Source organism: Crocodylus siamensis, chromosome 2 (assembly GCF_052110815.1).
Source record: "Crocodylus siamensis isolate JL-2025a chromosome 2, ASM5211081v1, whole genome shotgun sequence".
Classification (NCBI taxonomy): domain Eukaryota; kingdom Metazoa; phylum Chordata; order Crocodylia; family Crocodylidae; genus Crocodylus; species Crocodylus siamensis.
The window spans coordinates 191,892,375-191,915,770 of NC_143396.1; the positions used below are offsets into that span (position 1 = coordinate 191,892,375).

Below are 23,396 nucleotides of genomic sequence, written 5' to 3' on the forward strand. Positions count from 1 at the left end.
CCCAGCTCTGGGGCTGCCAGCAGGAAGGGATGGGGAAGCCAGCAGCAGTGAGCTGCTTACTGGGTTTGTCCAGCCTGAGCTTGTGGGGGAGGTAGGTCACAAGGCAGGGGGCTCTAACTTCTCACTCCCCCTCCAGCTTAGGCTAGGCAAACCCTAGCGGGCAGCTGGAACCCTACTGGCTTCCCCATCCTCCCTCCCTTCCTTCTTGCTGACAGTCCCGATCATACAACAGACTAATCCTAGAGGACAAAAGGGCCCTAAGGTGCTCTAAAGTAGAGTGCCTTCATCTGATACCTCATTTGAGGAGGATTAATCTTTCTCACGATCAGCCACTTTAAAAGTGCTCTGCAGCCATGCGCACGTCACAGCATGGTTATAGAGTGCTTTCAGGGGGCTGATTGTGTGTAGTTTCTGTCTGTGCACCTTACGAAATGCATCTTATATTGTATATCTGGCAGGCTTCATAGTAAAACACCAGGCACTCATTCTGAAGTTTCAGTAAAGGATTGTTTTGTTTTCTTATTCCTTTTTTTAACAGGAAAAGCGGCATCAAGATCGTGCACTAGCAATCTACAAGCAAGTACTCAGAAATGATCCAAAGAATTTGTATGCTGCTAATGGCATAGGTGATTTATTAGATTTGAATTTTCTTTAGTAGTTTAGTAGTGATGATTTTTGGATTTCTTATTTCTGGTATATAAACTGCAGAATGCTTCAAGTATTAATCCTTAACTTGTCCTTTTTTCTTGCCCTTTGGGTGGGGGGCTGGACCCAGTGATCTTGTGAGGTCCCTTCCAGCCCTAATGTCTGTGAAATCTATGAAATCTTGTTTTATGCAGAGCCTGTACATTTACTAATCTTAGGGACGATATATTGTGCACAGCAGCTGTCTCACAGCTCTTAATTATCTGTTTAGTGTTCTATAATTTTAGTGGTAGTTCATAGTACAAAAGCCTGGAAGCTTACAATGTACATTTCACTTTTCTTTTAGGAGCTGTATTGGCACACAAAGGATATTTCCGTGAGGCTCGTGATGTCTTTGCCCAAGTGAGAGAGGCAACAGCAGATATCAGTGATGTGTGGCTAAATCTGGCACACATCTACGTAGAACAGAAACAATACATCAGTGCTGTGCAGATGGTAACCTCTATAAATTGAACCATGGATTAGGTAGCAAAGGAGTATATCTAGAGCATAACATTGGTAGTTTCTGGGGATTTGGATAGCTTTTTATAACGAATAAAAGATCTACTTTTAAAATCTATTAACTATCAAATTAAGTCTTGATGCCAGTTGTGGACATGAACACCAGGGCATCTGTCAGCTTAAAATTTTCTCTTCTGTGCCATCCTCAGCAGAGTTATGGTGTGAAGTGGATTATAGAAATTTGGTCTGATGAAGCTTCTTTTATCATGTATTATTTAGGCAAATAACATTAGTTTTCTATATTATCTCAAAACATTATTGAAGTAAATTAGGAGTTTTCTGTAACTTCTTCATAACAGAGTTTCCTGCTTAGGAAGTAGCTACTGAATTTCATGGTAGTTCTGAAGTTTTCGGAACTTCATGCCCTCTTGACACACAAGTGATCCTAGCAGTATAATTGGACCAATACATGACTTAAGACACCTACTTAAATAATTCAGAGACCAGTTGCCTTCTGCATGCTGGCAACCAGGTCAAGCTGTGTTCTCTATGCATGAGATGGCTTCCTTAGCAGCATCCATCTGCTAGAAAAATATTGCCAAATATTTTTCTTATCACTAGTATGTATAACAAGCTAGATAGATGCTTTAAACCAGTGATTCTCAACCAGGTGCCATAAGAGCCCCTTAGGGGTATCACTTGATGGCATCCAGCATTAACACTGTTAGGGATGTAAACACCTGTATGTGATTCACAAGACAAACACAAAGATTTCAAATAGGAATCCGTAGTGTCAAAAACAGTTTGACCTGTTGCGGTCTTTCTGAGTTCTTTTGAACAGAAGAATAGGTCAATTTTTTTTTTTCTACAGTCAAAAAAAGAAACCAAAACTAAGAGCTGGCACTTTTGGAGGGGTGGCTTGAATCTAGCGAGGTTGTAAACTGTTGCTCTAAACAAACTCTTATTATGTGAAAATTGAGCCCAAGCTAAATTTATATATACTTGGTTCACTTAATAAATACATCAGAGAGGTTCAGTATAGCCTTATAAGAATATCTGTGCGGGGGGGGTTCAATACAGTTAAAAAAAAACCCTGAAGAGATTAGATCTACCAGTAGTTACTATAACATGAATCCCTTGTTGTGTGTGAATGCATCTGGCACTCCTTTTAGGTGAAGCCAATATCCTGCTGTTGATAAGTTACTCTAACAGTTCTACAAATGGGTTCTTTATGGACATTGCAACTTCAGTGACAAATTAAGTCGCTTCTTCTTTCTGATTGACATGCAGAAAAAACATTAATATTGACCATCGTAGCATTGAGTGTCGTCTTTGTAGAACAATGGAGAATCAAAAGCTACATTCAAGAAAGTGAAAAGGTTTATTGTCACTTCCTGGGCTCAACAATAGTCAATTCCACCCTGACTCAAAGCATTAAGTAAATACCATTACTCCATTAAAAGAGAAGTATAATTCCATAATCTAGACCACTATAGCTACAAATCATTGTATAGAATAGTATTAGCATATTTTCTTTGCATTGAAGTATGTAAAGACCCACTTGCCAAATACAGTATTCTTGACCATTAAATACAATAAAAATTGGGGAACCAAGCACAGTTGACACCTAGTGAGTGGTGACGGTAGCTAGTGTGTTGGAATGTGACAGCTGCACTTTATATTTCAACAATAAAGAGAATATGTTGGTTTCGTGCTCCCTCACCTTTCACATGATTGGAAATAATGGAAGTTTATCTCTGTCTTCTGTAACTAACGATGCATGGATTCCCTTGATATTTAGCTAAGAAGTTTTGTAGGACTCCTACCAGCTTTCACAAGAATTGGGAACTCCATATATTAGAAAAGGTTTCAGATTCGTTAAAAGAAAGAAGGCACCACAGATTGACCCAACAGGGTTAAACTAATTTTTAAATAAAATATCTTTGTAAATGAGTTTTTATGACTAGTACCTGAGGTATGTAGAGTTAGGTATGGAAGTTTTTATACTAGTTTAAAGAACTAGTCACTATTTTTCATAATTCATTTCCTCCTTTTCAGTATGAAAACTGCCTTAGAAAGTTCTATAAGCATCAGAATACTGAGGTATTGTTGTACTTGGCCCGAGCACTCTTCAAATGTGGCAAGTTACAAGAATGCAAACAGACTTTGCTGAAGGTAAAAACCTTTAAATATAGTTCTTTGAAAAAAAAAAAAATTAAAAGAGACTGTTTATTGCATGGTTTTATATGTCATAATATTGATAAAGTAAGCTTGTATATCTTTTTAAATATAACAGGTTGAAATAATTATATTTATAAGCCATGTGACACTGATAATTTGGGGCTGTGTTAAAATAGAGCAAAACAAAATGTGCATTTCTTTCGCAGGCTAGACACGTAGCACCTAGTGATACTGTCCTCATGTTTAACGTGGCTCTAGTGCTGCAGAGACTAGCCACTTCTGTCCTCAAAGATGAAAAAAGTAACCTGAAAGAGGTACTAAATGCTGTGAAGGAACTGGAGCTAGCCCACAGGTAAAGTTTGATTTGTGGATAACAGTACAGTTAGTCAAAGGCGAGGAGTAAAGAAAACAATCAGTTTTACATCCCAAATTTTAACTTTGAGATCAGTGAACTTGGGTTATATAAAAATTGTACATGTTCTATGTTGTTTGTGAAAAAACATGAGTTATAGAAAGTAGGGGCCTGGAAGGGGAACCTTCTCAGTACTTGCACTGGATCCAGTTTTTACTTATTTTAAAGCCACATGTTCTGATGGAGTACTAAGAGAGTCCCCAGGGAAGTCATTTTATATGTTCTAGGATCTAATATAGCTCCTCCTAGCAGCAAAGAATGTCCAAAGGAGAAAAAAAGGTTCCGTCACCAAGATGGTTTTTTCTAATTATATATATATATGTATCTGGTGTAAAACACTTACCTAAACATAGTGTTAAAATAAATGTAAAAATTCACTGGCTTGATTTTGGTACAAACATTTCCAGTTATATTACTCATTAGCTAAAATTATTTTTATTAACAATTATTTCAAAATTCTAGTACGTTGTAATACAAAATAGTCTGTCCAAACTGACTTTCCATTTATAAATTGTGTTAGAAATCTTTAATTTCTCCTGGTGAAAATGTCCAAATAAAAAAGGGTGTTTTACTTTCCAATCAGAGAAAATTCAAACTTCCAACACGCAATTTGCTGACAGAAATTATTAGATAAACTTGGGAGTGGAATATAAATCGTATGTGAAAAACTTTGTCCTTTCTCATTTGCTGTAGAACGTTAGCTCAGTCCAGCATAGGAAAAAGCTTCTATAATAGCAAAAGTGTTTTGATTATTTAACTTCAAAAGAGAACCTGTGTCTTCTCTTGTGTGGATTACTTCTCATTCTGTGAGGATGTTGGTACTTATTGTCTCTGTTACATGCCATTCAGAAGTTTCAGCATCTGAATATTTTGGGGTCCATCCCAGTTTACCTGTCTGTGCAGTTGCTGTACCTTCTGAGGTATGTGTTTCTGCCAGGAGTATGTAAACTGGGATGGAGGAGATAGCTGTCAAAGAAAAGTTGTTTTCTATATCGTCTTCTGCTCATCGCACATTCAGTTATTTACTTTAGGTTGTGACAAATGGAACACAGATAGTCTGACAAGTGCAGCAATATACTTACTGATGCACCAGCTCCTTCCTGTCGGTGTTGAAAACTTCGGTTGATGATGATGATGTCAGCCAGGGCTGCAAACAGCAGGCAGCAGGACTGGATTAAGCAAGGCCAGCAGAAACAGATGCTGAGAATATGAGATTATCCTAGGCAAAACTGACTTGTTATGAGGTGGAGGCAGTCTTGAAAGTCCTTTTTGCAAAGATCTCTGCTTCTGAACTCTTATTCCCTACTCTATATAAAGGATTCCAGTAAATAGGAACCTTCTGACATTTCTGTCTTCAAAGAATTTGGCCTACTGTAGTACAGAATCAAAGGCAGTGTTTGGACTTGGACTCTAAGATGACTTTTAAAACTTTTTAACTAACTGAAAGTTCTAAGCTTTGACTACTAGACAAACTGAGCTATGTCTCCTTTGTGTGGGAATGGAACAAAGAAAACTATGCTACAAAGATACAATCTCTTTTCGCAATAGCTAGGCGTGTTTAACATGAGTTAATCATGGGCAAATTTCTGCCTACCCAATAGTTTCAATTGAATGAATGTTTTATTCCTAACTAGTACTGAACAAGCACAGTTGTTTAACAGGGTTAGCAACATCATATGATTGCCATATTCCATATAGGACATTATTTATAATGCATAATTCAGTCATTATGCAAAGTCTATAAACATTTTGGAATCCTTGTGAATTAAAAGTGAAAAAGTGCACTACCATGATAACATCTTTAGGATGTTTTAATGAAGGAAACCAGCCTTTAAAGATACAAACATTCATTGGTACTAAAAGATCCAAGCACAGTATTCCGATACAGAAGTTTGTTTTCCTTCTTGTCGTAAGAGAATTTTGTAGTGACACGCTGTGTATTTGACTACTTGAGTTTCTTATTAAAAGAAAAGTATAAATGTATATGCAGTGTTTTAATGTTTTTTGTTTCCCCCCACCAGATATTTCAGTTATTTAAGTAAAGTAGGAGATAAAATGAGATTTGATTTGGCACTTGCTGCTACTGAAGCAAGGTAAAAATCATTCCTTCATTCTGATTATAACTCTGTCTTTTTCTTCTTGGAGCTGAACTCAGTTATCCAATATTTAATTCTTTTTAGTTGCTCATAACTTTCAAAACCTTTTTTAGGCTTCATTTTTACATTTAGGTGAAATGTATACATTTGCAAGATTGAACAAAAACATTGAGCTACTTTTTTTTAATTACAACAATTTTCTTTTTAAAAGATATTTTTTGACTTAGACCTCCTACCATTCTCCTTCCCCCGCTACTTCAGTGTCAATGCTGACATTTTGCAGCTAACCTGCAAAATCACTGAGACGTGGTTTGATAGTTCAGGTGAAATTGGGGTGAGCTGAAGAGTTCTTACAGTCTGAAAATCAGTTAAAACAATCAAATTTCTCTGTGCAAGTTTCTTAGCTGATTTACCAAGGCTTGAAGGAATTACAAAACTGTTCACATGAGCCTTTCTAACTTTATGCATATGACATCTGTTTCTTAAGGTACACATTAAATGAAAAGCTCTGTTCATTACATAGTTTATAAATTAAAGATTTATCAGGCTCTTGCACGTGTACCCAACAGAAGATGTTAAATGTGCATATCTAAGATTCTGGGCAGAAAAAAAATGTATTGAGAAAACCACTCATTTGGTTTCATGTGTAACAACACCATGAGCACCAGCTCACAGGGGTTGAACCAAGATAGCTCAAAGCATCCTTACTTTTGAGCATTTAACAGTACAACCTTAATTTTTTTTTGATAGAAAATCTTTATTTCTGATGATACTTATAAGTAACCAGAATTAAGAAAACACCTTTTTTTTTTTTTTTTTTTTTTTGTTAAGAGTACTTGTAGAGCTACTCAAGTGAGTTAAAAATATTTTCCCTTTAGGTTTTAAGGATTTATTTTTTTGCTCTAATTTTTTTAACAAACAGCTGCTTTTGAGTAATGGCTTGCATGTAAACTGTACTGAAGCTGTTCTTAAATCAGAAGGCTTACTCAGTAATTTAAGATTCATACTACTTAAGAATTATTTTCTAAAGTCTAATGTAAAATTATTCTGGAATTCAAATAGTTTTTGTTCAGTGGCATGGACAGTTAGTATTGCAATAAGCTGTGTCTTCTCTGAAGAAGTATGTCTGTCAACTTTTAATTAACTGAAAACATTGGATGTTACAGGCAGTGCTCTGATTTACTGAGTCAAGCTCAGTATCATGTGGCTCGGGCACGCAAGCAGGATGAAGAAGAGAGGGAGCTACGAGCCAAACAAGAACAAGAAAAAGAACTACTCCGCCAAAAACTACTTAAAGAACAGGTTTGTTGTTCCTTGTGATCCTTTGTATCTGTTTTGTTTTGTTTGTTCTAATGTGTATATTTGCCTCTTTTGCTCTGTGATGATAGCTGGAAAATGTTTTTGAGAAGGTAATACTAGAAATGAAAAATTGCATATACCTAAATGCTTACATTAAAAGGTAAGGGTGGGTAAAGAGTAAAATTCAACTTTCCTGGTTCAAAACTTAAATAAACAGACATTGTATAGGGCAGTGTTTCTCAACCTGTGGGTCACAACCCAAAAATGGATCATAACAGTATTTGAAAGGGTCATGAGCAAGTCCCAAAAAAATGTGGGAAAGCATGGGTTTCCCTTTGCAGGCTGGCAGCATTCCAGCCTGCAAAGAGCTGCTTGGGCCAGTTGGAGGCAGCAGGTGCACTTGTGTCCGTGCACACAAACATGTGGTCCACATACAGCCAGGTAGGGTTGTAAGAGCAGCCCTGGCAGCTGGATGCAGATAAGTGTATAGTGAGTAGTGGAATGGAGGTCTGGGGTTTAGGGACTGTCTCGGGGGGGGGGGGGGGGGGGGGGGATGGGGGGTGGCAGGTGTATGAGGGGGTAGGGTGCCTGCCGGCACTGGGGGAAGGTGTTCAGAGATGCTAAGGGGGTGGGGAGAGGTGCCTGCCCCTCCAGCAGGGGAAGAGGTCAGGGGTGGTGGGGAGTGTGTGGCTGGACTGGTGGCACCAGAGCTAGTGCCTGTACTTGCAGGGGTGGGGCAGCTGGGAGATGCCACCGGGGTGGGGGGGACTGTGACCAGGCTGCCTGGCTTGGAGTAGGACCCCCCAGCCCAGGGTAGGGGGTGCCACAGGCCTCCTCTTATCCTCCCTCCAGCCCATACCAGGGCTGGACTCGCTCCAAGTGGGACAGGGACAGCTGGGGGCCCCCTTCAGCAGGGCTGAGGGGGAGCCAGGGGCTATGGGTCAGGAGTGAGAGGCACTGGCAGGGCCAGGGAGCTGTGGCTTGGGAATGAGGGGTACCAGCAGGGCCAGGGGACTGAGTCAGGCATGCCAAATACTGGCAGGGCTAGGGAGCTGTGGGTCAGGACTGGCTACTGATCTTTACAAATACATCCTGGAACAAAAAAAGTTGAGAACCACTAGTATAGGGAACAAAGTGCTGTTTAACAGCGCAAATTCAACCCCAAGTTGTGAGGTCATAGCACAAACCCTCCATGGCCACTGTAAATCAGTCTAGGCATTTATAGATGTGTTGTGGGGGGGGGAGGGGGCTTTAATTAGCGCAGCTCTGAACTAATTAAAGTGCCCAGAGCATCGTGTATGTCAGCATCCCCACACTGAAAAATGGTGGTGGGGCACTTTGAACCAAAGCTCATTGAAATGAGGTTTAGGTTAAAGCACCCTGCTGCCGTTTTCATGATGCTGGAGTGTGGTAAATGCCATACTCCAGCAGACTTGATAATTGAGTCTGCTCCAACGTACTGTAATTACAGCTCGTCGGAGCAGCCTCCCTGCATGTGTATAGGAGCCCTCTGAGTTAGACTACCAGCTAGGTGTGTGCGAAGCGGGCAGTATTTGATTCGCATATGGTGCAGTTCAGAGTACAGTGATTTGATTCACTGATTCAGATCACTCTCCCAATTTTCAATTCGGCCAAATCTGAATCTGAAAATTCGATTCTGATTCGGAGAATCAGCGATTCAGCCATAGACGCGGCTTTGTTTTTTCTACGTACCTCGAGGTATGTAGAAAAAACATAAAGCCGTGTCTGTGGCCAAATTGTTAAATCTCTCAATCAGTTTGGAGAGACTAATGGGTCTCCTGATTTTGATTCGGATTCAGCCACTTAATTGAGCCAAATCTCCTCCAATCTGAATCAGTGACTGAAGCTTCTTCACACAGCCATACTAGCAGCTGCTTCCCTATGGCATTAGTTTGGACATTTTGGCAATGTGCTCTTAAGTGTAGTAGGTTCTACTGTGGCCCATTCCAAGCCAATCTATGTAAAGCTTCTGCACTGAAGGTCCTAGTGTTTGCTCTGCTTTAGGTTGAATATTGCAATCTCTAATACCTAAATGTCATCTGCCATTTACAGTCCTAGTGCATGGCTTATAAAAGAGTAATGCTTGTTTGTGCTCTCTTGGTTTCAGGAGGAGAAACGCCTCAGAGAAAAAGAAGAACAGAAGAAACTTTTGGAACAAAGAGCCCAATATGTGGAGAAGACCAAGAATATCTTGATGTTCACTGGAGAAGTAGAAGGATCAAAGGAGAAAAAACGTGGTGGTGGAAGGGTATAGGATGGAGTCTTTTTTTTTTTTTTTTTTTTTTTTAATTTCAAATATGATAACTGAAAGTAACACAGGCTATCTATACCAGTTGTTCAGTGATGCTGTACTGGAGGGCCATCCAAGATTCTTTTAGGTCAGTGATGCTCAACCTTTTGACCCAATAGATCTAGATATTTGGCAGCAGGGGAGCAGTGCCATGCCTTAAGTGGGAAGGTCCGCAGGCTGGATGACACAGTGCCTTGGGCTGGATCTGGCCCGCAGGTCAAAGTTTTAGCACCCCTGTTTTAGGTCATCACTGAACTGAAGGCATCACTAGAATGGAAAGTAGCATTTAATACCTCTCCAAACAAGAGGGCAGTACAGAAAACAGAATGCTTTAGCTAACTGAAGTAGTAAGAGTGTAATATTATATGTTTTAATACTCAATTTGAGATCAGTTTCTTAATGATAGGATAGGAATGTTTTGGGGATATTAAGGTATAAAACTAAAAATATGTACCTTCTCAGGTAAATGGTCACATCGCCTTATAAATAATTGGGTATTGGTGGAGTTCTAATTTTTATTGCAGCGTTCCAAAAAAGGAGCAGGGGAATTTGATGAGTTTGTCAATGACGACAGCGATGAAGATCTGCCCGTGTCCAGAAAGAAAAAGAGGAGGAAGGGCAGTGGTAGTGAACAAGATGGTGAGGAGGAGGAGGGAGAGAGGAAGAAGAAAAAGAGGAGACGGTAAATAGTTTAGAACTTGTAACATTTATTGCAGTTCTGCAGTATCAGTTAAGTGTTTCCTACATAAAACCTCAACTTACCTTTCTGAATAAAAGGCTTAAATTGCTCGTTTTCATATAATCCACATAATGTAGGGTGAAATGATCAATCTGACACTGCATGAAACATTATGCAGGAGTTTTGTATAAATTTGGATGTTCTTATTTTTTAAGACCCCCGAAAACCGATGAAGGAAGTGATGATGAAGAAAATGAAAATGGCCCAAGACCTAAAAAACGACGACAACCCAGAGCAGAGAAGAAAAAGGCTGTAAGTTTTAATACGGTGCCCTTATTGTCCTAATATACATTTGGAAGATTAGTGTTGCTAAGTTCATTATAGTGATACTGAGAAATATTGCCAATATTCCTTGGAAAAAAAATCTGTACCATGCTTTCCCGTTTTTGTCTTTTGATGGAGCAGTAGTAGCAATAGTAGCAACAGAGGCACTTATGTCAAATAGTTAACATTTTGTTTTGTTTTCTGTCTACTTGTTGGGGCAGCTTCTCAAGTATCTAAGTTATTTTTGTTTTCAGTTTACTACACTAAGAAACATTATTTTTCCATTTCTTTCTACACAGCCCAAACCAGAACGTCTGCCTCCTTCAATGAAAGGAAAGATCAAATCAAAAGCCATAATTTCCTCTAGTGATGATTCTTCTGATGAGGATAAACTCAAAATTGCTGATGATGGGTATGAACCTCTATCAGTTTCTCTTGAAATTCAAGTGACAGCTTTCACCTGATTTTAAACCAATCTAAGAGTTGTGTTCTTTTTTCAATAGATTGTCACTTCCCATATGCCTGGGATTATCTTCCATTTAGCAATATGGAAAGGCAGGTGGTTATTGTTTTCAGGCTAGGAACTTAGTCTGGATTATGATTATATTAAATCTAAATGCATATATTAGGCAAATGTTGTCCAGATGTGGTACTGAAGGATTGATATTTTTCTCCTTGCTAAATCTGAAGTAATCACTCTTCTGTATTTCATTGCATCCAAATTTGACAAACTTCTCACTTCTGTCCCCACAGTCCTGCAAGATGAGATAGTTAGTTAGTTTCCAGTGGCCAAGTAGTTTGTTGTTCTTGCCCTTCTGATTCCCAGTCACTAAAATTAAATTGATAAAAGTGTAGTACTAATACATTTTTTTTCTTAAATAAAATTAAATGCTATGAATGCACATCACTGTCAGTATTTTAAAGGGTATCTCTAGAAAAAATATGACTTAAGCCTCAAAGTAAATACCTTGTGTCCTTAAATTGATGGATTCAAAGATATCCTGTTAATTTGAATAGGTTAGTTGTGGTGGTCTGTTTTGTTTTTTTTTCCCCCGTGTTCTCTTGGTTGACCCATCCAGTTTGCCAGTTACCCGCTCTCATATCTTAACTGAATGACTACACTAAGGACAATACTGAGAACTACTTCATTTTGGTATGAGACCAATTTCCATTTTAGAATATTTCAGTCCCCTTCCTCCTGTTTTGGTATTGTCAACATTATGCTCAAATTGTGTCATAATAAAAAGTAGGAACGCTGTATTTTAGTAGTCACATATACCAAACACCAGCAAGTCCCATTGATTTGTAATTAGCCAGTAGTGACATTTAATGATAGGAAAAGCAGTCATTGTATACACTAGACTTAACATATGGAAATCACAGCTATACACTATGTCAAAGTTTTCAGCTTTAATAATACTACTTTCTCTTTTTATAGACATGCCAGAAACAGCAACAGTGATTCAGATGATGCTGAACAACAGCAAAATAAGCGTGTTGTATCTGATAGTGATTCTGATAACAGGAACAAATCTGGTAGTGAATTAGGTAGTCCACGGAGGTCCAGTGCCCGCCCATCTGATGATGAGTCTGACAGTGACAGGTCAGTCAGGAAGAGGAGACAGTCGGATTCAGACCAGTCTGACAACGAATCTGTGCAGTCCGGGAGAAGCCGCTCTGGAGGTTCAGAGAATGAATCTCGTCCAGCTTCTCGCAGTGCTGATTCAGACAGAGATTCTGATAGAGGATCTGACAATGAGGGCTCTGGCAGAGGGTCTGGCAATGAATCTGAACCAGAAGCATCCAACAATGAGGCGTCTGAAGGTGGATCAGATGATAGCGATTGAAGCCAGTGGTTTTTTTTTAAATTGTTTTGTAAATATACTTCAGTTACAAGGTGGGGAATTTTTATATTTGAAAGCTGTGATTTAAAAACCTTAATGTTTTAGTAAAGCTGTTGTGAAACTTTCCTTCTGTGACTTTTTTTTCTATCAAGTTGTATGTTACTAACCACCAATGAATGTTTCTCTGTAGGCATATGGTATATTCTTACACTGAAGCATATAGATGAAGATCAGAAATACTGTATCATGTAGTAAGCCCACACATGAAATGGACTGCATGTAAATGCTTTGTCAAGCTCCCGCAGTTCCAACCTTGTTAAAACGGTGTGTCCGTGCAATGTTACTACTTCCAGAAAAAGGAATAGGTACACTTTCAAAATATTTTCTCAAATGGTACAAAGAACTCTGGGGTATTTATATCTTTGTTTCTGAATAAAGAGTAGTGGTAAACTTTTTTACTTTCAAAAAATACATTTACTGTGATGCAACTCCTAAAATTTTCAAAAATACATTCTTATGGCTGCTTGTTTTTCTGGTATATTTAGAGAAAACAAAAAGCAAAAAAAGATGGAGGTTTAAATAAAGTCATAAAATTATGACATTAGGTGTGTAGATGAAATAAATATTTTTAAGTTGGCAGGCGAAAAACAGATGTAGAAAACTCTTTTCATATTATGTGGAAAGGGGAGAGATCTGTCAGTGTCATAATAAACTGTTACTAACATCTGCTTGGAGTGACTTATTTTACATCATCCTATTAAAAAAAAAATTGTGCCAGAATATCTTTAAGTTTTAGACTTCAGTGGAGGAGGAAAAAAAAGATAATTGATTCATTCTCATTTTTAGTGCATGGTTATCCCTTTAAAAACTCCTCAGCTTAATTCTGTCTGCTGTAGTGGTGCTCTTCTTTTGGCCTGCAGGCCAAATCCAGTCTACAGAGATGTTTGCTGTGCACAGGTCCAGAAATTTGGCAGTGGGAAACAGTGGCAGGTTCAGTCGCTGCAGCTCTGTTGCCATGTGCACTGGTGTTTTGCTCGTGGCTGTATTTTAATTAGTGGCATATACCAAACTCCAGCAGGTCCCATGAATTTGTAATTAGCCAGTAGTGACATTTAATGATAGGAAAAGCAGTCATTGTATATACTAGACTTCACATATGGAAATCACAGCACCAGAATGAAACCAAGGATTTTTGGCTCACAAGTAATCCCAGTGGGACTGAGAGGTGGAGATCTGCTAAGCATTAGACTCCTGAGAAGACTCCAGCCAAGAAGCCTTCAAAAGGTCCAGCAAAGTCTCCTTAAAGAAGTCCTTCCAAATTAATATGATTGCTATTTACAATATAAATACATTTAATTTAGCTATATTACTCATGTATAATTGAGTACAAAATTCTGGGATATTTTTGGTGAAAATAGGGTATCGGGCCTTGTTCAGGAACCAATCCCGATTTATAACTTTGTTTCCTATGTTTTGACTTGCAATTGAGTCCTGAAAACCATGTCTTGTAAGTCTGACAACTGCCTGTATATGATGCAAAACTAAATCCAAAGCAAGCCTCAAGGTGGTGGTAGTGGTAGTGGTGGGGGGAGGGAGTATTTGCCCTTGTTTACTACTTTCCTACTTTCTTTTCATAATTGGAAAGACCAGAGGGAGAATGAGAACCAGCCTTTGTGGTTTTGCTTCCCATGTATTGGAGGGATGTAGTTGTCTGTTGCTGTCTCTCAGCTTTACCGTACAGCATATAATCTTTGAACAAGATGTTCTACTACTTGCTTTTGCAAGCACAGCCAACAAAGCAATGTTTCTGTCCTTTTGGCAGTATTCCTCCTTTTCAAGAAATAGGCAATTGGCTTGGGTATCTTAAATTATTTAATGAATAGCCATAATTCAATCTTTTATAGTAAATATCTATTATAATAGAAAAGCAAATCTTTTTCTCATGGATACTATAGCAACTCTGTTAATGAGGTGTGTGATAATGAGATTAGAAGTGCTTTGCCTCTCTAGAATTGTGCTTTCCGCCAAGTTTTGACACCTTAAAATGTCATACATTGGTACCTGAGTACACCCTACTTGTAATAAGCAGCTGATACTTATTTAGGACCAAGAATGAGCAGTTTGGGCCCTTCACAGTAGGAACACTTGTGAGGTAATCTCATTGACATTAAAAAAAACAAACCTGGAATTTTATAGTTCACCCCCCTCGTTTTCTCTTTCACAAATGTGTTTTCAACCGTGCTTAGTACTGGGAAGAAGCAGCTGTCATTGCTGAGTAACAAGGCATCTGTGTGTAAACATATTCTTTCTAAATGTCCACCTCTGCCTCTGACTCACAAAATGCCTGTAATCCATCAATGTTGGAAGCCAGGTGCGGACAGACATGGGAGTGTGCTGTCAATGAATGAATCAATCCAGGAGAAGGGCTACGTTAGCAGCTCTGTAGATGAAGTTGTGACAGTTTTATTTTTAAGGTTGTTTTTTCTGGGAATAAATTGCCTGTTACTTGAAATTTCTCACTGACTAGAGAAGAGAAGACTTGAGTCATAAAGTTTGATTAATCGGAGGGGTGGGATTTGGGTGAGGAGGGAAGGGGCAGACAAACTGAGTTCTACTTGTACAAGAGAACGTGAATCTTTACAAGTTGTGCTTTTGTGAGTTAGGATTTCTCCTACGGTTTCCTTCAGAAGGTGCAATAGCAGGAATGATGTTTCTGATTCTGTGCAGCTTTATAACAAGAGATAGGTTGGGAAATTGAATCTACAGTGCTTCCTTGAGAACCTTGAAGAAAGAAATGCTGGATTGCATAATGCCTAGATTATAATCTAAATTAAGATAGTTGGATTTTCATTCCCTGGTAGTGCTGGTGCCAGGGATTGTAAATAGAATAAATAGTTACACTCCCATCCTTCCTTCCAGTGTAAAAATGGTTAGATTATGACTTTATGTAACAAGTTTCAATAACACCACAGTCAGCAGAGAAGCAGGTAAACAAAATAATGAAGTATTTCTTGTCCTGTGAATTCTAGGTGAATTCTTTTAATATACATATTTATTATTTTTATTTTATAGTAAGATAGTTTATACCTTATGGAAAAATGAGCTCTACTGTATTTTTTTGTTACTGTTGGAGGGATATTTGAAAACATTTTGGACCCATTTCTTTGCCTTCAGAAACTGGTTTCTCTCTGAGGGTTCATTTGCTCTTGTCCAGCTACTTGCGTTACGTTCTTTCCTCTCCCAAGTGGAGACCGAACAGTTGGGATTTTATCAACTTAGATCTCCCACATTAAAGGAACTGGTCAGTACTCTATTTTAGCTTGTTTCTGCCTCCTGAGTCTGATCTGGTGTCTCAGCCTCTGACTCAGGGATCTGAGGGGCAGGAAGAATATTTCTGTGAGCCCCTTCTGCAGTCCAAGTAGATAATGCACATGGGTTACAGGGGTAGACCTAGGATTTCACGAAAGGGGGTGTGGGAGCAGTCGCTGCCACTGCAGGGATGGCTGCAAGTCCTGCTCCCATCCTCCTTCCTCCTTCCTCCCCACCCGGATGGGCAGACCCCACAGTGGGAGCAGCAGCCAGAGACTTAAATCCCCAAAGTAACAATTCTCCTTCACCCCCTCACCCTGCCACATATTGGTACCAGTGCCTTCACTGTCCTGGGGCTGAGGAAGGCTCCAGAACTGCTCCAGCTGGGCTGCATAGGGGCTGGCTCAGCCTGGGCCAGTGGCAATTGTCACAGGTGCATTCCCCCCCGCCTGCTCCCTGAGTGCTCCCTGAAGCATCCAACAATGAGGCGTCTGAAGGTGGATCAGATGATAGCGATTGAAGCCAGTGGTTTTTTTTTAAATTGTTTTGTAAATATACTTCAGTTACAAGGTGGGGAATTTTTATATTTGAAAGCTGTGATTTAAAAACCTTAATGTTTTAGTAAAGCTGTTGTGAAACTTTCCTTCTGTGACTTTTTTTTCTATCAAGTTGTATGTTACTAACCACCAATGAATGTTTCTCTGTAGGCATATGGTATATTCTTACACTGAAGCATATAGATGAAGATCAGAAATACTGTATCATGTAGTAAGCCCACACATGAAATGGACTGCATGTAAATGCTTTGTCAAGCTCCCGCAGTTCCAACCTTGTTAAAACGGTGTGTCCGTGCAATGTTACTACTTCCAGAAAAAGGAATAGGTACACTTTCAAAATATTTTCTCAAATGGTACAAAGAACTCTGGGGTATTTATATCTTTGTTTCTGAATAAAGAGTAGTGGTAAACTTTTTTACTTTCAAAAAATACATTTACTGTGATGCAACTCCTAAAATTTTCAAAAATACATTCTTATGGCTGCTTGTTTTTCTGGTATATTTAGAGAAAACAAAAAGCAAAAAAAGATGGAGGTTTAAATAAAGTCATAAAATTATGACATTAGGTGTGTAGATGAAATAAATATTTTTAAGTTGGCAGGCGAAAAACAGATGTAGAAAACTCTTTTCATATTATGTGGAAAGGGGAGAGATCTGTCAGTGTCATAATAAACTGTTACTAACATCTGCTTGGAGTGACTTATTTTACATCATCCTATTAAAAAAAAAATTGTGCCAGAATATCTTTAAGTTTTAGACTTCAGTGGAGGAGGAAAAAAAAGATAATTGATTCATTCTCATTTTTAGTGCATGGTTATCCCTTTAAAAACTCCTCAGCTTAATTCTGTCTGCTGTAGTGGTGCTCTTCTTTTGGCCTGCAGGCCAAATCCAGTCTCATTCTCATTTTTAGTGCATGGTTATCCCTTTAAAAACTCCTCAGCTTAATTCTGTCTGCTGTAGTGGTGCTCTTCTTTTGGCCTGCAGGCCAAATCCAGTCTACAGAGATGTTTGCTGTGCACAGGTCCTGCTGTACCTGTGCCTAGATTATAATCTAAATTAAGATAGTTGGATTTTCATTCCCTGGTAGTGCTGGTGCCAGGGATTGTAAATAGAATAAATAGTTACACTCCCATCCTTCCTTCCAGTGTAAAAATGGTTAGATTATGACTTTATGTAACAAGTTTCAATAACACCACAGTCAGCAGAGAAGCAGGTAAACAAAATACTGAAGTATTTCTTGTCCTGTGAATTCTAGGTGAATTCTTTTAATATACATATTTATTATTTTTATTTTATAGTAAGATAGTTTATACCTTATGGAAAAATGAGCTCTACTGTATTTTTTTGTTACTGTTGGAGGGATATTTGAAAACATTTTGGACCCATTTCTTTGCCTTCAGAAACTGGTTTCTCTCTGAGGGTTCATTTGCTCTTGTCCAGCTACTTGCGTTACGTTCTTTCCTCTCCCAAGTGGAGACCGAACAGTTGGGATTTTATCAACTTAGATCTCCCACATTAAAGGAACTGGTCAGTACTCTATTTTAGCTTGTTTCTGCCTCCTGAGTCTGATCTGGTGTCTCAGCCTCTGACTCAGGGATCTGAGGGGCAGGAAGAATATTTCTGTGAGCCCCTTCTGCAGTCCAAGTAGATAATGCACATGGGTTACAGGGGTAGACCTAGGATTTCACGAAAGGGGGTGTGGGAGCAGTCGCTGCCACTGCAGGGATGGCTGCAAGTCCTGCTCCCATCCTCCTTCCTCCTTCCTCCCCACCCGGATGGGCAGACCCCACAGTGGGAGCAGCAGCCAGAGACTTAAATCCCCAAAGTAACAATTCTCCTTCACCCCCTCACCCTGCCACATATTGGTACCAGTGCCTTCACTGTCCCGGGGCTGAGGAAGGCTCCAGAACTGCTCCAGCTGGGCTGCATAGGGGCTGGCTCAGCCTGGGCCAGTGGCAATTGTCACAGGTGCATTCCCCCCCGCCTGCTCCCTGAGTGCTCCCTGCCAGCCTGGGAGCAGGCATGGGGAGGGCAGGGGTATTGCCTGTCCACTGCTGCCACTTGTGGGTTGAGCCCAGCCCCCACGCAATGTGGCTGGAGTGGAAGATGAGGTCCCCACACATTCAGGACAGTGCGGGCACTGGCAGCAGCAGGTAGCGGAGATGCCCAGCAGTGCAGTGGCTGCATATGACGCCAGCCCAGCCACTGATGTGTGCCCATGGACAAGATTGAGCCACTCTTGCTGTCACCCACAGCTCTTGGCGCTGCACATAGAAGCTGTGCACCCTAGGGCCAAGCCAGCTCCTGCCTCTATGGAGCCATCCTGCCCTTTTGGTGGGAGGGGTGCATGGAGGCAGGAGCCAACCCAGCCCAAGGGTGTGCGGCTTTTCAGTGTGGTGCCAGGAGCCACGGGTCACAGCAGGAGTGGCTTGGTCCTTTCTGAGGGCACATGCCAGGGGCCAGGCCAGCACCACATGCAGCTGCTGGGTCTGAGGCAGTGCCATACCACAGGGAAGCCAGAGACACTCTGGCTGCGTGCCAGAGCATGCACTGTGCTGCTTTTTTTCTGGCATGTGTTTTTGATCCCGGGATTTCCTGGTATCAAATTTAGAGTCCGCACTGACATTTTTTCATTCCTAGCATGCCTCTTGCAGCATCTCAAACTGCTTTGAGACACCACAACAGGCACGTGCTTGCTTGAATGGAAGTGTCCTGACTGTCTAATGTGTGGGTCGTGGTAGCAAAGACAAAGAAAGGCAACTTCTTAACTCTAAAGTGGCCTGCAAAGACTGCCAGAGCTGTAGTCAGCTAGGAGAAATTCAGTATTTCTTAAACTCCTGCAAAGGGAGGAGAAAATAAACACTAGATTCAAACTGGAGGAATATAACCAAATATTCATCTTCCTCCCTTCAGGGCTCCCTATTTCTCTCCTAATATTTGTATAAAATGTAAACACCACCATGGAAGCTGGTGATCCAAAGTGGATGTAGTAGCTGAGAAAGGGTTCAGGAGAAGATTTCTGTCCCCAACAAGTGGTGCATGCTGAAAAAAACTGTGAGAAGCAGCAATTTAAGGTAAATAAAATGTAAAACAGTAATTAACATTTTGAGGAGGGTAAGGCATGGAGAAAATTGGAAGGCCTGGAAGAAAGTATCAGTGTGATTGCTAAAGTTCTAGATATCACCAATTTGAAGGGAAAAGATGCAGAAAATGGTCATGTTGGTTGTTGTTTTTTTAAGGTTCATTTAAAAAAAATCTGTATCATGGAGTGAGACCAGCTCATCCGGTCAGACCAATAAGTGCTGTGACTCAAGATGGAGCCAAGGCTGTAAGCGAGCTTGTGAGAAAAAGGAATTTCAGTAGCATGCAATACTGTCTGTGCAGAAGTGATGTGCCCTGAGAAGGAACTGTAATCCTTTTGGCCCGAGACAGCTACAAATTTTAGGAATTATTTGTTCTTTCGATCCCTATTGTTCAGGCAAGTTGTCTTATTTACTGGGGATTTGATTCCTTTATTTATTCCTGTTTTTTAGTTTATGTTAATAACTGAAAAATATATTAGTGGGAGTTTTTATGTCTGATGCGGCACTGAAGAACTATTAACTGAGGCAGCAGGTGTTAGTGGGTAGGGATTGGACCCTAGATTAGTAGGGCTGAGTTTTGTCCTTAGTACTCCTACTGTGTTGTTGTACTTACAATATCACTTCACTTCACTTCTCTGTGTGTCTGCTTTCATCCCCTGCCCAACCATTTGTCTCATCTAATTTAGACTGTTCCAGATAGGACTCCTTTTACTGAACTCCTGGGGAGGAACCTGAAATATCTAGGGTGATGCTACTGTACAGCAAATTAGTAATAGTAATACAATGTGAAAATCAGAGCTGGCCTTAGGGAAAATGGCACCCTGGGGGAATGTGTATTTTGCCCCCCTCTCCTCCCCAAGTCAGCAACACTGCTGCAGGCAGGGATATGGGGCACAGTCTGGAGGCAGAGTGGCATGGTGCGCCAGGCAGGCAGGTAGTCAGGCACCGCTGCCACTGTGCAAGAGCAAGGTGGGTGGACTGGAGCAGGTGCCATCCTGCCCCTGCCCCAATGTGTCTGGCTCGGCTCCTCCTGAGCAGCAGCTAGAGGTGGGGGTGGGATGGGCTGGGCACTATTCCCCCTGCCTGGGGCAGGGATCAGCCAAGGCAGAGTGGGGTGGGAGGAGAGCACTGCTTTGAGCATGGGTTTCTCCCATGTTTGTGTGGCTGCTTGGTGTGCCCCTGACCATGGCACCCCAGGCAGTTACCCATGTTGCCCATCTCTAAAACTGGCTCTGGTGAAAATAATAGGCTTTAATTTATTTTAGCAGTTCCGTAACTGAAGCATATTTTTCATAAAGTATTTATAGTCCATTTTATTTCATTTGATTTACTGAAAATACAGCCCAGCCTCCGCTCTAGATGCAAGAATATAAACACAGATTGGACAAGTCTTCACTGTTAGTATTCTTCTAAATGCAAGCCTGCTTTTTCATATCCAGCCACCTTCTCTTGGGATCTGGCAAATCAACCAATTCAGAATTTGACTGCCCTAGGTACAGAAGCTCCTGTAAGTCATGCTAGCTCCTTTTCTTACTTGAACTACAGTGCAAGCTCCTTGGTGTGTAGACTGCTTTACCTGCTGTAAAGTGCCAAGCCTTGTTGCTTGATAGATCATTAAAAATAACAATGCATTCCCAAACAAGTGGTTTGGATATTTCTAGCCTTTTTCTCACTCTTTCCCTGCTGTAAATATTTGCAGGCTGGTAGTTTGTAGGCTGCAGTAACTTTCCTTTCCAAAGAGCTTACTTTAAAACAAAGAGCAAATAAATGCATATCACTATTAAGAGAACACAGGCCTTATTCTACAAACTTTTAGTCATGAGACTTTGGCAGAATTACTCAGGTACCAAGGGATGATCCAGAGAGGAGGGGAGTCACTTGATTTCATGGCTCATTACAATCTACCTGATCCCTTCTAAACTCTTCATTCCACAGTTGATAATGACTTTCTCTCCTTTTAAATGGTCTTGATGTTCCACCAATCAAACTTTCCTTTGTTCAGCAATTCTGCTATTAGCTGCTCCTAGCAATGAAGCTCCTATTTCACCACCCTTCAGATTGCTTTTAACTCATTCCAATGAATTTATATTTGTTTTTACTTCAAATTTAAACTGAATAATACAGCCCTAGGACCACAGCATATTAGTAAAGCTTTTAGTTTATTTTTAACTGGGAAAAATATGTGTTGTTTTATACACAACAATGCACCTTGCTATCTGCACCCCACTTTTCAAAATTTTAGCTTGGCCCATGTTAGACATAAACCACTTGCACAGATAAAGGTTTGCAGGCCTGTGGCTGATGGCTCCCTTTGAACATTATATTCCCTCCAAGAAGAAATCCTGACTCTGATCTGCTCCATTGAGCCCACTGGTGAAATTTCCATTGATTTCCTAGGTTCAGGTATTAACCCTTTTGATATGTCTGCAGCAGTGATTGCAGTATGGTATGGAGATATTTCATACTTGCTTTAAACTATCTAGTTTAGGTGTTAGTGGTGGCCTGGCTCTGCAGCAAGATGCTTAGCATAGGCTATTTAGCCCTGCTTCTTGGGTCTGTTGTGCAGCTTTCAGTTCTGAATGTGCAGCCTTCAGTTCTACATTGCTGTGGCTAGATTAGTAGCACTGTCTGAGCTACCCAGTTTAGACATACCTGAGCTTACTTTAAAATAAGATGCAGTCACAGCCTTTGCGTAAGAGGATTAAAATTATGCCCCCTTAGTACTTCCTTTTTGTATGATACTCCATCCAGATACAGTACCTCTGAAAGATGCTGTGCATTCTAGATCCTGAAGTGACCATGTGGGGGCACTGAGGGTCTGATCTTGCAACTGGGAAGTACTGGGTCAGTGGAATTATTAGTGTAATTAAATGTCTAAAGAAGTGATCAAATTAATTTCTTGTGTTTCTGTTGTCAGGAGTGTAAAGAATTGAAAAAATACAACAAATGTTGTTGAATGAACTGCATTTGGAGAGAATTGTTATGAAATCAGAAAGTGAGCTGGGCATGAAACACCTCAGGCATTTAAACCTGAAATGACAAGCTACAATAAAAAATGTATGCATAAGAGAAACAATGTCTTTTAATGTATCAAAATTAAGATATTAATTAACTCATTATTTACTGTTATTCTGTTTAATGGGCCCACTCATGTGCAGAGGTATAAAATATTCCATTTACTGAATTTTAATATATCTCTGGTCATGAAAAATAGAAGCCAGTGCTTAATATTGGCTAAAAAGCAACCACCAGAAATGTTGAGAAGTCACTCATCTTGAATTTTTACAAATGGGTCAATTCGTTAACATTTTAAGTATCTAGAATTATAGCAGTTAAATTTAAATTTCTCTTTCTCAGTGAAAGTACCTTAAACTGGGATTGGAACACTGATATTCAGTCAGAAATCTCTATATTATGATTAGGGACCTTCTCAATTTGAGGCGACTGCCCGCTGATTTCACAGGCAGAACGCAGGGCCTGGAAGTCATTTCACGGGTGGAGTGCGGTGCCCCCTCTCCCACCTCTGATTGGCTAAGGGACCCCAGTGGCCCTGCCCCGTGCCACTGATTGGCTGGGAGGATTGCCCGTTATGTGATCCTGCCCCTTGCTGCCAACTGGTGAAGAGGGGCAGGGCCACATGACAGGCAGCTCTCGCAGCCAATAAACAGCAAGGGGTGGGGGCAGTAGCTGTCTTGCCAAGCTAACCCTAGGGAACACAAGTTTCCTAAGGTGCTCTAAAGTGGAGTGCCTTCATCTGATACCTCATTTAATGACAGTCAATTTGCCGCACAATCAGCCACGTTAAAAACACTCTGCAGTCATGCATGTGTGTCACAGCACAGTTTTAGAACTCTTTCTAGGGGCAGGGGACCGATTCTGGGAAAAAAAATGTAACTTCCGTCTGTACTGGGAGTCTCCCTGAGCTGGGCAGGCCAGGGACATGGCTATGGGGCTGGGAGTCAGGGAGATGCAGTTGGGTAGAGGTCTGTGCTGTGATGGTAAGAGGGCGGGCAGTGAGGACAATAGCATAACTTGGGGTTGGTGGGGGGAGGTCAAGGGGAGCACCAGCCCCAGACACTAACTTAAAAGAGGCACCAATATGGCCCCCTCCCCCCTAGGAGTCCCTTCCACAGTGGGGCAGCTCTGTGTAGCCCAA

At 40.6% G+C, this 23,396-nt stretch overlaps 1 protein-coding gene across 1 annotated transcript in view; it reads left to right on the plus strand.

Annotated features, from left to right (window-relative positions):
- Positions 1-13,036, plus strand: part of CTR9 (CTR9 component of Paf1/RNA polymerase II complex) — a 32,567-nt gene extending 19,531 nt beyond the window's left edge. Inside the window, exons 15-25 of the mRNA XM_090032694.1 lie at positions 539-626; positions 992-1,140; positions 3,205-3,321; positions 3,534-3,679; positions 5,761-5,832; positions 7,002-7,137; positions 9,263-9,403; positions 9,970-10,127; positions 10,340-10,436; positions 10,748-10,860; positions 11,887-13,036. Coding sequence (XP_089888820.1) covers positions 539-626; positions 992-1,140; positions 3,205-3,321; positions 3,534-3,679; positions 5,761-5,832; positions 7,002-7,137; positions 9,263-9,403; positions 9,970-10,127; positions 10,340-10,436; positions 10,748-10,860; positions 11,887-12,295 — 1,626 coding nt within the window. The 3' untranslated portion in view covers positions 12,296-13,036. The remainder of the gene's footprint in view (positions 1-538; positions 627-991; positions 1,141-3,204; positions 3,322-3,533; positions 3,680-5,760; positions 5,833-7,001; positions 7,138-9,262; positions 9,404-9,969; positions 10,128-10,339; positions 10,437-10,747; positions 10,861-11,886) is intronic.
- Positions 13,037-23,396: the final 10,360 nt, after the last annotated feature.